This window comes from Helicoverpa zea, chromosome 10, assembly GCF_022581195.2.
Source record: "Helicoverpa zea isolate HzStark_Cry1AcR chromosome 10, ilHelZeax1.1, whole genome shotgun sequence".
NCBI classification, from domain to species: domain Eukaryota; kingdom Metazoa; phylum Arthropoda; class Insecta; order Lepidoptera; family Noctuidae; genus Helicoverpa; species Helicoverpa zea.
Window position 1 is genome coordinate 7002472 of NC_061461.1, and position 15124 is coordinate 7017595.

Here is a 15124-nt window from a genome sequence, read left to right on the forward strand (position 1 = left end):
CCCGACTGCCTATGACTAGAACTGTCGGTCTTAGAGCCAAAGACTGGCCATAAGATTAAATTATCTTTGTTGTTTTTGAAATGTTCTGGGTTTATTGCAAGCAAGGAAAGATCATGGACTCGCCTTTCCGAAACAAGCTAGCAAAAGAAAGAGCAGCAGTGTGCCTGGAAGTTGCAAATGGATTATTCTCGTCTACGTTTACTGCACTTAAGTAGGTTACCAATTGGTCAATATTCCAGATGGACGGCTTCCCGGGGAACAGGTTTGCTCAGCGCTATTGATTTTAAAATGTGTCCGACTAGAACGTGTGAACCTAGCTCTAGAGTGGTTTCTGCATTGCATAGTGTAGCTATAACTGACTTGTGTAATAAAATAGTATTGTATGCTAGTTTATTTACTATGTGTAAGTCCGCTAAAAATTGGGTAAGTATAGGTCCAAATAGGGATTCAAGGATTCATAGGATCCAATTTCATACTTTTCGCCCCAATTTAACCATCGACTCCAAGCTGATTGATAAGTGTTGCGTGTGGATTGAAGAAGACTTCAGTCGGAGAGACTCCTTGTCCCTCCCCCCCCCCCATTTCCTTGACCTTGGCAGGGGGTATCCCCGTTGCTGTGTCTATCGGTTTCTGCTCGAGGTTCATCAGTGTGTAGGGTACTGCTAATGATCGGGACTTCGGGAATCTGCTCGCCAAAATACCTGGTGCCACCGAAGGAACTACTATGAGATTAACTCCCGTTCCTGAATTGAGATGACTGAGGACCTACGGTATAAGGTAAGGTGGCGGTAATACCCATGCTAGCGGGTAAGTCAAAACTTGAGAAAAATGCATCGTGGAACCCCGCTTTCGGGTCCTTCAGATCTAGGGGCACGTAGTACACAACTATGTGTCCCTGGGCTCGCTTCGAGGCAAATAGGTCCACTGCTGATACAAGATGCCACTCCGGTGGAGGTTTGTGTCGGGAGAGATGGTCTGCCTGACTGTTGAATAGGGCTTGTATATGATTCACGACGTAATAGATTTGATACAGCTCAAGATAACTGAATACTCTGTACGTCAAGTTCGGTAGGCTCCTTGATCGGGTGCCACCTTGATTTCTTAGATATGACACCACAGTCCCATTTCTGCATTGAAAAATGGCTGTTGATCTCTTTAGCAACTTGCCGTGATTTTCCAGTTAATACTGCAAGCATCTCTTTCAGATCGCAGTGAAAGCCTTTTTCTCTCTCGTTCCATGAACCCATTACGGGAGTTCCGTTCAGTTGTGCCCCCATCCTACATCGGAGGCGTCCGTGGTTATAAGGTGACAGGGAAGTGGCGAATGAATATCCAAGGTTTGGTGGCAGCTGACCAGCCACCACTTTAGATCTGCTAAGGTATCTGCTGGTAGGTTCAACATTGCTATGCTCCATTCACCGAGCCGTGAGCCCACAATGTAACCAAAGAATGACACTTTTTCAAAATGGTGGGTATAACCCGACCGATGACAAAAACGTCACATTTTTATGTAAAATGTTCTTAGTATCTGTGGTCTTCAATTAAGTAGGGTTCTATGTATGACAGTCAAGACTTCTAGGTTCATTTTACATGTAAACGATTTACTACATATTTCATTAAAATTAAGAAAATAATTTACAGCATTTATTATACATATTTGATTTCAATTAAGTTTGAAAAGATTGCATAAGTTCCACAGACATCGTTCTAAAATATCATTTCTAATGTTGTCAGTATATTACTTTCGTAGTTATTTTTATAAAATATGATCATTACTTCAATCGTGACTTATAAGAACCCTTTTTATGGTTTGTTCACCGTTTGGCTCACGGTTCCATGAATAGGGTAGGTATAGATTGCTGTTCAACACTGCATTGAGGAAAGTGAGGAGAGCCCGGTAATGCAGTCTGCCGTATGGAACAACGAAAACTTGCGAAGTTTAAAAGTCCTATCAAGCTATGCAGGTCTTCTAAGTTTGTCGTGCTGTTTGTCACGTAGTGCGTTTTGTCATTATCTTGTTGATAATGCTTGCGATTTATTCACTTGCCATCCAAAACATGGTGCAAATGATCCCAAAGTAGGCAAATATATCCTGGTGAGCCACCAGAAAATCGAGATACACAATTATGAGTAACCCTTGAGTTTTCAAAGTTTGAGCCACCCAAATTGGTCACTGTGGCGAAGGTCTTGGGTGCCGTGCTTAAGCCAAATGGTAGGCACGTAATCTGAAGCAGTCTTCTTCTGTATACTAGTCGAAGAACATATCTGTGACCTTCGGTTACCGGAAGGTAGAAGTAAGCCTGGGCGAGATCCACTTGCACAGCCATTCGTCTTTCTGAAGAAACTCTAGCACCCGAAAAACATTTATTAAACTGAAGGGTTCCGTAATTATGAACTTGTTGAGAACCTTGAGATTGAGTATTGGACGGTTCTTTCCGTCGCCTTTTGGGCACAAGAAACATATTGGAAAGGAAGCTGGCAGAATTTGCAGCTATCAATAGAACTTTTTGTTTTATCATTTGGGATATGACGACATCCATCTCTTTGGACTCTCTGGTCAAATCTGGCATTATCTATCAAAGGTGGCTTTTGGCCAATGGTATGCGATACCCAGTTATTATTTTTAACAAGAAAGGCGGAGCTCCCATTTCTTTCCATTGGTCTTGATATAATGTTAGGCAACCCGCCTGGAAAGTCATAACTTACGTGCCTTGTTGGACGCATCAAAGTCGGCCTGCGGTCCTGGACGCTTTCTGTTTCCTCTGTTGGACATGGTTCCTATTGTAATTTACTCGTGATATCCCAAGGGAGCTTTTAGAGTTTTGCGTCACACGCCATTCAGCGTGAGTGTGATTACCATTTCCCTTCGAGGGAAGGTTATAATGGCGACTCTTCGAAAGTCGATCCAAAAAGCCACCCTGCGAGGGTAGATTGCAATGATGGTACGACCCGCAACATGCATGATTGGTACCCTGCGAGGGTCCGTGATAATGAGCCGACCCCTGCGGGGGATGGCTAGTATACTTACTGGTCCCTGCTTTGTAATGAGGCTGCTACTCGCAACATGCAAGATTGGTACCCTGCGCGGGTCCGTGATAATGAACCGACCCCTGCGGGGGGTGGCTAGTATACTTACTGGTCCCTGCTTTGTAATGATGCTGCGACTCGCAAAATGCAAGATTGGTACCCTGCGCGGGTCCGTGATAATGAACCGACCCCTGCGGGGGGTGGCTAGTATACTTACTGGCAGTCCTAGGCGGAGCGTACCAAGTCTTTCAAGGCCGAAAACCATCACACGCCGTGATAATGAGCCGACCCCTACGGGGGGTGGCTAACAGACTTACTGGCAGTCCGAGGGGAGCGTACCAAGTCTTTCAAGGCCGAAAACCATCACACGCCGTGATAATGAGCCGACCCCCATGGGGGGTGGCTAACAGACTTACTGGCAGTCCGAGGGGAGCGTACCAAGTCTTTCAAGGCCGAAAACCATCACACGCCGTGATAATGAGCCCACCCCCATGGGGGGTGGCTAACAGACTTACTGGCAGTCCGAGGGGAGCGTACCAAGTCTTTCAAGGCCGAAAAGCTTTCTTGACACCACCAGCCCTCTTCAAGTGCGGTAGTGACCAGTCCGAACTAAGGAGATGCTGGTTGGACCGCACCTCACACCATTCTTTTTTGTCAAAAAGTTGAACGCCTTGCAGGATTGAACTAGGGCCACAGGTGCCTTAGGAACTTCGGGCTTGCTTTCTTTTCCATAGTCACGTGCACGGGCTGTGGTAGCTTTATTATTTACCGCATCCGTATTTGCTTTATAAGTCACTCATTCTGAAAACAAATTACTGAAAAAAAAAGTACACGGAAGAAACTCGTGACAAAAAAGGGGTAGATGTACAAAATATTAACACTTGATTTCGCAAAATCGAATATCGAACGGTAAAACCGTTAACAAATTGTATAAAATATTATAAACTCACCTGTGTTCTGCGAGAGCACTGAGTTTATTTTTCAACGAAATACTACAGCGGTTGGTTAGACCAACCTTCTCGGGCGGAAAACAAGACGCCAATGACGAACTGTGGCCGCCGAGAACACTCGTCGCCTCCTGCCTGGTGGGGAGTGAAACTGGTCGGTGTGCGAGAGAGATGCAAGATATGGGGTAGAAAAGGACAGAGATAAAAGCGGAAAACACGTAGGTGCCTATCTCAAACTAGTAAGCTTCAAATAACGGTCAAGAATTTAATTACTTTTGATCATTACAGATTAATCGTATCTGTTCAATTATATTATTGATTACGTGCAATTCTCTCAAATAACTCAGGCTCGTTTTTAACAAGAGCTAATTAAATTATTAAACCTTACTGAAATCTAATAGCAATAACCATGAGAAAAGAAAGGATTTACAAGTTATCGAAAATTAATTCTTTCATTTGTAGCTTTCCTAATTATCTTTTTTGTAAGTTACAGCCTTTTTATTTTACCACTGCTTGGCACAACACGGAGACGGGATTGATATTATATTCTATCACAGTTAAATTAATGACTTTGGAATCGCTTCATAATATCACGTTTTAATAATAAACACAAGTTTTGCGATCGGGCTATACGGGTCATCTACAAATTGCTCTTGACTCTATCGTATACACTATACATTGAAGCATATATCGATGCAGGTCAATCGTCAGCTAGGAGCGGAATAAAACAACGTACGTCTCGATAGCACAGCGTGTATTGGTAGACTAGTTTGGTGGTGGTGACAATCTTATAACTAACAAAATACTTACTACCCACATAGCATAAATATTAACATACATCACACCTCCCTTCTTAAATTACAATAATTTTGCAAATACATAAGTTATAATTCACGTGCACTGAAATCTAATGACCGGTTTTCGGGTTCGCTTTGGGTACCCTGCTTGCGGCTGAGCCGATATACCAGGTGATTGATCAGACGGCTGACCACAAACACTACCCCGTACTTCCTCGTTCATCGCTGAATTCGATTTACCTTCTTCACTCACACATTCATCACTGCGTTCATGCTCATTCTTTCCCGACTTTATTAAGTTGTCTCCAGCCTGCGTTACGGAGCTCTCACCCTCTATTGTTCCCTCTTCTTCCGCGTTCGGTCCACCAACCGATAGCCGAGATCGGCGCCGTATTTGATCCACATGCCTTTTGACTAATTGACCGTTATCCCTTGCTATCATATACCTACGAGTACTATCCACGTTTGTAATAGAACCTTTGACCCATTTGTTTGCGGAATTGTAATCCCTCATCCAAACAGGGTCTCCCTCGTCAAAAGATCGCGGAACCCCACCAGATGAATCGATTTGTCTTTGCTGCGCATCGTGTACTCTGATGCCTACTGAACGTTCCGTTCGCAACAAATCGAACCTAGAACGTAGTGTCCGTTTCTGCAACAACATAGCGGGCGTCTCACCGGTGGTGCTGTGCACTGTGTTTCTGTACGCTAGTAAAAACGTCTGCAAGGCTGTGTCTACATCCACGCCATCTCTGATTGCTTTTTTTATCGCGCGTTTACAAATGTTAACTGCATTTTCTGCAGCTCCGTTTGAAGACGGATGATAAGCGGGTGAAAAATACTGCCTGATACCATTTTGCAAAAGAAAATATTTGAATTCTGAACTAGTAAAAGGTGGTCCCTGATCTGATACCAACTGTTCCGGTAACCCGAACCTCGCAAAAGTCGCACGCAACACTTTAATAACATTAGACGCGTTGGTCCGCGACATTTCGAATATTTCTAACCACTTTGAAGACGAATCTATCAATACTAGAAATGTCATACCTCGATATGGGCCCAAGAAATCAATGTGAAGTCTAGTCCACGGTTGATTATAATACGGCCATGGTTGGATAACAGTTCGTGGGGGCGCGCTCGCTTCCGCCGCACATGTCTCGCAGCTTTTACCTAAGTCCTCGATATCTTTATCGATGTTAGGCCACCATATGTAACTCCTAGCCATACTTTTCATTTTTACAATGCCCATATGGCTACTATGCAATTGTTGTAACAATTTACCTTGCAATGCTTGTGGAATCACCATGCGATATCCCCACATTATGCACCCGCATTCCACATATAACTCGTTTCTCCTAGCAAAGAACGGTTTAATCTCATCACTACCAGGACAAACTGGCGGCCAACCCGAATGTATGTATAACATTACCCTAGCAAGTATCCTATCCCTGGCTATCACTTGCTTGATATCACTGCTAGTAAGGGGTAAAAAATTTTCAACAAAGTTAACATACGTACTTTCTGTTCTTGGTTTCCCAGAAAAACTAATTTCACACGGCAGGCGTGACAAGGCATCTGCACTATTTTTACTCGAAGTAATGTACTCAATCTTGTAATTGTAACCCGATAGCAGTACCGCCCACCGCTGTAGTCGTGAAGCCGCCATCACCGGAATACCCGTTCTATCACCAAAAATATGTGTTAAAGGTTTATGATCAGTTCTTAGTGTAAAGTGACGACCATAAAGGTATTGATGAAACTTTCGTATACCAAATATGATTCCAAGAGCCTCCCTATCTATTTGTGCATAGCCTCGCTCCGCAGGCGTGAGTGAGCGCGACGCGTACGCCACCGGCCGCTCGCCGTCCGCCGTCACATGCGATATGACTGCGCCCACGCCCACGCTACTCGCGTCCGTTGTCAAAATCAACGGTAGCTCCGGATCGTAATGAACGAGTACCTCACCATCCGCTAAAAGACGCTTTACTCTTACGAATGCCCTCTCACACTCGTCATTCCAATTATACTTAATCCCCGACTTAAGCAGATTATATAACGGAGCGAGAACTGTACTAATATTTTTAATAAATTTTGCATAATACATGACTAGGCCTATAAACGCCCTTAACTCGGTGATATTGGTAGGAGCCGGCGTTTCCAACACTGCCTTAACTTTCTCCGGACACGTGTGCACACCCTCTTTACTAATAATGTGCCCCAAATACGAGACAGACTTTGCAAAGAAAACGCACTTCTCCTTCTTCACTCTAAGTCCGTAGTCCTGCAAACGTTGAAAGACTTTATGTAAATTGCTTACATGGTCAGCCTTCGTACTACCTGTTATGATTATATCATCTAAAAAGACACCCACCCGCGGCATGTCAGCAAATAATTGTTCTATTCGCCTCTGAAAAATGCCTGGACTAGACGCTAAACCATATACTAATCTGTTGTACATGTACAAACCTTTATGGGTATTTATCACCGTATATATTTTAGTGTCGTCGAGCTCGAATTGCGCGTACGCTTGAGACAAATCGATTTTACTATAGTACTCTCCCCCTCGGAGACGGAATAACAAATCTTCTACCCTAGGCAACGGATAACGATCAATTTCAATAACTTTGTTTATGGTCAGTTTATAATCGGCGCAGATACGAATGCTACCATCTTTCTTTACCACTGGAACTATCGGCGTGGCCCAGTCGGACCGCTCGACCGGGGTGAGAACTCCGTCGCGCACGAACTGGTCCAGCGCGCGCTCCACCGGCTCGCGCAGCGCGTACGCCAGCGGGCGCGCGCGCATGAACACCGGCCGCGCGCCCGGCCGCACGTGAATGCTCACCGCGCCGCCCGTGAACCGCCCGAGTCCCTCCGCGAACACGTTACAATATTTGGAACTGAAATAGGTTACATTGTAATCATTACTTTCCACCATTTTATGCACATCATAATTTAAATCCGGAAGTTGTATCTTTAATGCCGCTATCCAATGTCGCCCTAAAAGTACAGTTTTTCCTCTTTCGATCACAAGCAATTCTAAAAATTCACTTCTATTCTTATAACGAACTAGCGGTCTTATGATACCTAACGGTTTTACAGTCTCACCAGTGTAATATCTTAAAGTTAATTTGCAAGGTTGTAGGGTAAGGTCGCTAAATAGTCTATCGTAACATTCGCGACTAATACAAGACACTGCACTACCTGTGTCACATTCCATAGCAATGTCTTTGTTATGAACGTTAAGTGTTATATAAATAGGTTTACAACTTGATATCGACAACCGACAAACATCAACAAAAATTACCTCGTCACTGTCCTCCTCCTCGTTCCTGCTAGTGTTTTCCACGTCTACCTGATATTGTTTCACTATATTAGGACACACCCGCCGCAGGTGCCCTTGCCGGTTGCACACTCGACACACGTAACTTGTGAACTTGCACGTTGATTCATTGTGGTTCGCGCCACACACTCGACATGGCCGCTGTGGCCGAGCTCGCTCCCCCAGCCGAACCCGCTCGCTCAGCACCGATGTCCCCGCCTCGTGGCCCGCGCGCCGCTCGCGGGAGCCTCGCCGCCCGCGCACCTCGCGCCTCCCCGCGCCCGGCTCCCCGTCGCGCTCCGCCATGCCCGTTGCCTGCCGTCTCGTCGTTATCGCCTGACACGTAACCGTCGACGTGGCGTCAGTTCCCACTGCCGATTTAGACCCTTCTACCATAGCGGCGTCCTTCTCGGCTGATTCCATGCTGGAGGCAAGTTTATACGCCTTGGCAAAATCCAATTTCGACTCTGCGAATAACCGTTGCCTAATATTCTCGCTTGCTATTCCGCACACCAGTTGATCTCTCAAACTTTCCTCCAGCCAACTTCCGAACTCGCAGGTCTTCGACATTTTCTTAAGTACCGCCACATACTCGGATATGGTTTCACCCTCCTTCTGTTTTCTATGCCTGAACTTATACCTCTCAGCGAGTTCACTCGGTTTAGGTTGTAAATGTTTGCCCATTATATCTGATAACTGCTCAAACGTCTTCGTCTTCGGTTTATTCGGTGTACACAGATTGACGAGCAACTCATAGCTCTCTGCTCCCATAACAGTTATTAATGTCGGCACATGTAACTCGGCTTTTATGTCATTCACAAGGAAGTACTGCTCTAACCGTTCGATATATAGTTTCCAATCGTCGTTGTGTACGTTAAACTCGCCTATTTTTCCGATCGTCATTGTTTAACACTCTTTCCTTCACACGCGAAAAGATCCCATCCTCGTCGCCACTGAAGCATATATCGATGCAGGTCAATCGTCAGCTAGGAGCGGAATAAAACAACGTACGTCTCGATAGCACAGCGTGTATTGGTAGACTAGTTTGGTGGTGGTGACAATCTTATAACTAACAAAATACTTACTACCCACATAGCATAAATATTAACATACATCACATACATGTTATGAGGAAACAAAATAATGTATTTTATGAAAGCATGCAAAACGCTCTGTGAAAAGCCCTTATAAATGATAATTTATATGTCATTATTATTTAGATCCATTACTTTATTATTATTCTTGACAAAAGTGTCATGTAGAATCTCAGTCTTAGAATTACGCTGGTACTGGTTTGATCACGATTAGTCATCGTCATTTAGAATTAACTCGATGGTTCCGAGAAGACCAAATATACCAAATTATTCAAACTGAGCCACATAGCTTAGCATTTTTTTGTCATCAACAACATACTAAGTGTTGTTGGATTGTTAAATTTTGCCATAGGTTATTAACACGTTCTGTGTTAATCAGAACAAGTTTAATGGTGACATAATAAGTCATTTATCAACTTACCTCCGGCTGTTGTTTTCTGTCGTCGAGTTTTGTTTCTTCCCACGCCACAATAACAAACAATCGAAAGCCCCTTTTTTGAACGGGGGCTTTAACATTTTCCACCGCTTTCTAAAATCAATAGTCTTTGAACTTCCACTTTCACTAGTGTCCACACTAAGGATATTTGGTTCTGAAACACCTTTTCTTAAATCACTAACACTATTTGATTTCTTAGTAACCTTTTCAAAATTTAACGTTGAAACAGATCCAGTAGGGGGGCAGGTTTTTCTTTTCGATAAAGGTGTTGAAGTTGTAAAGGATGTATCACCACACTCTAAGCCACTGTCTGAGAACTCTGAAATGTCCGTAACGCCTTCGCAGATACTGTGGAGTTTGGGTCTTCTATTTGGTATGACTGGAGCGACTGTTTTCGCATTTAATATACTGTTTGGTTCAAAATTTTTACTTTTCATATTGTGGTGGATATCGACAAACGCCGTGACATCCTCGCAGCTTTTGGTGTTATACTTGGATAATGTGAAGTATGTTTTGGGTTCCTGTTTTGGGTCTGCTTCAACCTCCATCTCGCCGATGCTTGTTAGATTGTCCTCACTTTTAGATAGCACTTTCAGATTTGTTAACTTTTTTGCTCTCGGTGGTCGTTTTGGGGAAGTGTCAGGCGAGTGGCGCACTACCGAATAGGGTTCGTCCGCTCTCTTAGTGGGCTTCGAGTACTTTGCGATAATTCTGTTTATTTCAGCGTTGTTCTTACGTCTATATGTATGTCGTTTGAAGTTGAGTGGCTGTTGATAAGCGTCGGCTACTGTTGCTCCCGCGACCCTGGCTGACCTTTCGCGCCATTCGGCCACTTTGTCCTCTATCAGCCTCTGCAGCTCTAGAGCGCGCATCATCGGCCCTATCTCTGGCATTTTTATGATATCTCTAACTATGTATTACGTATTTATATATTTGGCGATATCTTTGGTAACTTGTACAAAGTTGCTTTCAATAGAACCGCATAAATCTGAAATAAAACAAAAAAAAAAACATAAACAAATCGCTTCCCTTGGATCGAACGTCTAAGGAAACATATTTTCATTATAATGAAGTCAGTCACGAAAGGTCTTCGAATTTCGACGTTCCTCCTTCAATTAGTGGCCTAGTTAATCAACAGGTCTAATTAAATGTGTAGAAGCCCTTCGAATTCCACAATGACACAATGCTACTGCAATTAACTCGGCATGCGTAATGTGGATCGTATGTCTATCAGTGTTATCTACAAAGTAGGGTAAATTATTTTATAGGTTTATTTATTTAGAGCGTTCAAGATGTCTCACGAAGATCACTTCTTAGAATATAATGCTTTTAGCTACATTCAAAAACATATTTATATTTTTCCATATACATAAATGTGTGTTAAGGAAAGTTTTTCTTGAAGTGGTGACGTAGTAAGTGCTACAGCTGACGATGACTAATGTAATGTCAACAAATTACACCAGCTGTCTGCTAATAATTGTCACTCGTAAAGACACTTGATCGCAGATGATAAGGCCGGACTTTCCGTAAGTCCAGCGCACAGGTAAAGCCTGACCAAGATTTTGAAGCTTTTCACGATTATGTTAAGAATTAAATGTACATATTAGATAATTATAAATGATCTAGGCTCCTAATGTAGAGTCGATATCTCCCGACCATTGGTTTTTTGTAGAGCACAGATTAAGGCAAAGAAAATACCTATATGTGAGAATATCATAAGTAACATTAACAAAGAAAATTAGTTGGCGTTACAATAATTCTTTGGGATAGCAGAGACCAACAATAACAAACTCATATCCACTAACCTCCTATTCAGAGGAAGTGCCAACGGCGATTTCTAACGTCGTCCTTCCGAAAACGTAGGTACATCTACCTGACCTAACGAACATACACATTAGTGCATCCTACCACCGGCACACAGCTATTATACAAAGTACAGGAACTGTGTCGGAAATATTGAATCTTTATCGCAGCGAATCTTGATAAGAATTTCATGTTTGTTTGGCAATATTTCAAGGCAACCTTCTACCTCATTCTTCACTATTATTGGGGTCATTTGGAGAGACGGGGAGCTAAGAAACGTATTATATTATGTCCATAAAAATATACTAAGTGTAAATGTTCCCCATAGGGTATCATCAGACTTCGGCTAAGCATCGTTTCCAAAAATACAAATGATTGACTGGCATCTATTACCAATACAAATCAAAAATAGTACTTACATACACACATAAAAACTTTTAACGCACGTCACTACTATATCCAGTTCAGTTATTTGCAGGCAATATAATCGATACATTTGAAAGAACTCCGTTTGATTGAATTTTAGGGCCGCTTCTATCAGTGAATACCTCGTGTTTGACAATAAATCGCTTCAGTTTTTTTACCAAACAATGCGCCTGATAACAGATAACATGTCTCGCATGAGAGAACAGAGATAAAATCGCATTCGTATGTCAGTTAACACTTCGACTTCCAGAGTTCAAGTGTTTAGAAACATCTTTCAAATACCAATTGTAGAGCAAAATTGTAATCTCGTTAACACAATGTATTCTGTAAAAGCAGAGTGTATAACGTTATCCGTCATTACGTAATTTTATTCTCGGCAGCTGAGTATGTAGGTCTTGACTAAACGCGGTTAGAAATTCTAATCAGCCTTTACGTATCACACCATAGATATTTGGGAACACTTTATGTAAGTAGTGCCAAACGTCTTCTCGACTTACATCTATTTTTTTAGATAACTTGGATGCATTGTGCCATTTGTTTCTGAAGGGCTTGGGAAATATTAAAGTAAATAAAAGACAAAGTGCAGATATACCGAAAAGAAAACAAAAGAAAAGGTAACCTTAACTTACTTGAAGCCTATGAATAATATCTTTATGAATTAATAAGCACTGGTCACTGAAATTCGCGCTTTTTACACGATAGGATCACATATTCACATAGAAGTACATGGTCGAGTCACTGTATAAGTTTACGGTCCCGGCGATGTTATGGTGCGTCAAGGCACACGTGTGTCGAGGGCACGTGCAGATTCCACAGTGAGCCAGTGAGCGTTCCAGGCGAATGCTCCTGCACTTGACTCAGCCACCAACAACCACGGACGGGCCCATCCTGCCTCTACCGACACAATGAAGTAAATAGAGCATCCACCATACGAGCGGCTTACTACTACTGTCCCATTGTCATCGTTACATAATGCCATCACTGCACATTACCTACATATGAATGTTTTCTTATTGATTAAGCGATATGCTTCCTATAAACAGTTGCACGTTTATTACAGTTTTTATGCGATAAAGTGCATCAATGGCTTGTTAGAGATATTATATTCAAAGCTAAGACAGCAGACTAAGAATTCTTGCAACTAAATCATCCAGTCGTGTTAAAATTGGCTAGAATCGAAATGTTACTAAACTGAAGTTACGCCACCCAGGTATACACTACTAGGTCCCAAACCTCGTGTTCTAGTTTCTAGCACCATGGAATAGTTAATTGCCATTATCTGTTTTCATGGGGCATTGTTCGACGCTGCGGGCGTGACAACTGCTTCCGCCAAGTTCATTGTCGCACGGGCATGTCGTTGACGCATTCGTGTCCCTCTGTGACCCGCATTTTTTTTCAATAAGTATGTATACTCGTACACATGATTTCCAAGATAAGTAATACCTCTGCATTATTCCCCGATCGTGTGATGATGAGATTGCAGCTTTAATGACGTCCGCTATAGACAGATTAGTCAGTATCAAAATAACGGGCACGTCTCTTATCTTTTTATGGTAATCTTATAAGCGGGACTAACTATAGATCGAACTAGAACTAGTTCCATTACATAGACGACGGATGCACCCATTTATAAATCGTATAAAAACATGTTTCCAGGATATAAATACTACCTGAGCGCAATTTTCCCAATTGATGTCATTTCTAAACGAGACCAATTTTAATTAGGTGCGCTTCTGACTCTAATAAGGATATTTGATGACGCCCATAGCTCGTCAACACGTAATTAATGGCAAGGTTGTCAACTATTTTAAACAAAAAAAAATTGGCAAGCTCTAGTTATAAAATAGGACAAGCACTCTTAATGGACTAACATACCTTTACTGAAAAAAAACAAGCTATTCACACGTTTAAGTCAAGACAATAGTAATAGACGTAAAAGCGCTTTCGAGACTTTTTGAACTCAAAGAGAGTGAAGTCACTCTTTCAGCGCTCTAGTTTTGACATGTTCACATGTAGGACATGTTATAAATCAATCAATCAAAAATCTTTATCCACCAAAGATTCGGATCAGCGGGAATCCAAAACACGCTGACCATATAACTGATGAATAAAAGAAGAATGAATGACCTTGTCCATTGTTACAGTTCCACATTTAAATACAATTTTGTCCGTACCCAAACATAATATTGATTTATTTATTTTCTATCACATCTTATTATCACACCACATTTATTTATTTTTTATCACACAATGCCTAATGTGTTGCAGACTATAACAAAACTTGCATCCAAATCTTGTAGCGAGAGTGCTGCCCTTTCGAACACATGTCAATTGGTAGAATTGGCTTAATTAAAAGACAAGACAAAAATCTAAATATACCTAAGTGATTCAGTTGAAACAAGGATAAAGACAACCATTTATCCGGCTCAACCATGTAATTGTACGTACTTGTTATTGTTTTCTAGGAATATTTTAGACAATTTATCTCAATCAATCAAGTTGTCTGTCCCTGAAGTAATTCTGAGCGTTAGTTCAGTGACGCTTTGGTTACGATTTAAGTTTTAGTCCTCAAACTAACAAACAATCCCTCTTGCTCGCCCGCACTTTCTCGTGCATTTCTACTTTATCTGTACCTAACTGATGTCAGGACCTCATAAGTTACATAAATCGGTACCCCCTCTGACTCTTTTTGTCTGCGTTGCTGGGGAATCCCATTGGGGAATTAATTTGATAAACACAATTTCGATTTGCGGTGCCTAGTTAAACCACAAAATAATTTAATTTAATTATAACTGCAACTTATTAAGTTTGAAATAAATACATTATCCAGCGCGGTGACTAATAATTGACGGGCGTCGCAGAAAAAAACGATTTAATTATATAAAATAAATCATTTATTTTTGAATAATTCAATTATTGATTTTTTTATTGCGTGTTTATTCCCGACACTAAGTAGGTCAACTGTTGTGTGTGCAAATCAATTGTTATTTCACTGGACTTGGGGATTTATACAAATAACACTGATACGTAATTAATATTAGTTTTTAACATTTGTATGTTTATATATCATACATAACTAAATCAATGTAAATTGGCCCAGAGGCTTCGAGATTGTTCAAGAGTTGCAAAACAAAAAAGGGGTAGCTACACAAATGGCTGTAAATTAGGTATCAGGTTATTTATGGGGGCTTAGCAGTTAAGTTATATGGAAGAAAGTCCAACGCACACCCGACACTTTGTCATAAATAAATAATATGGCCACTACTTTCGTA

At 41.8% G+C, this 15124-nt stretch overlaps 1 protein-coding gene across 2 annotated transcripts in view; it reads right to left on the reverse strand.

The window, feature by feature from the left end:
- LOC124634173 (protein unc-13 homolog 4B) overlaps positions 1–12642 on the reverse strand; it is a 58454-nt gene extending 45812 nt beyond the window's left edge. Inside the window, exons 1-2 of one of the 2 annotated variants that reach the window (XM_047169600.1) lie at positions 12482–12642; positions 9609–10611 (exon numbers count right to left, since the gene is read on the reverse strand). In XM_047169600.1, the coding sequence (XP_047025556.1) occupies positions 9609–10516 (908 nt within the window). In that variant the 5' untranslated portion in view covers positions 10517–10611; positions 12482–12642. The remainder of the gene's footprint in view (positions 1–9608; positions 10612–12481) is intronic. The other variant, XM_047169602.1, reaches the window with a different exon arrangement.
- Between the last annotated feature and the right edge of the window lie 2482 nt (positions 12643–15124).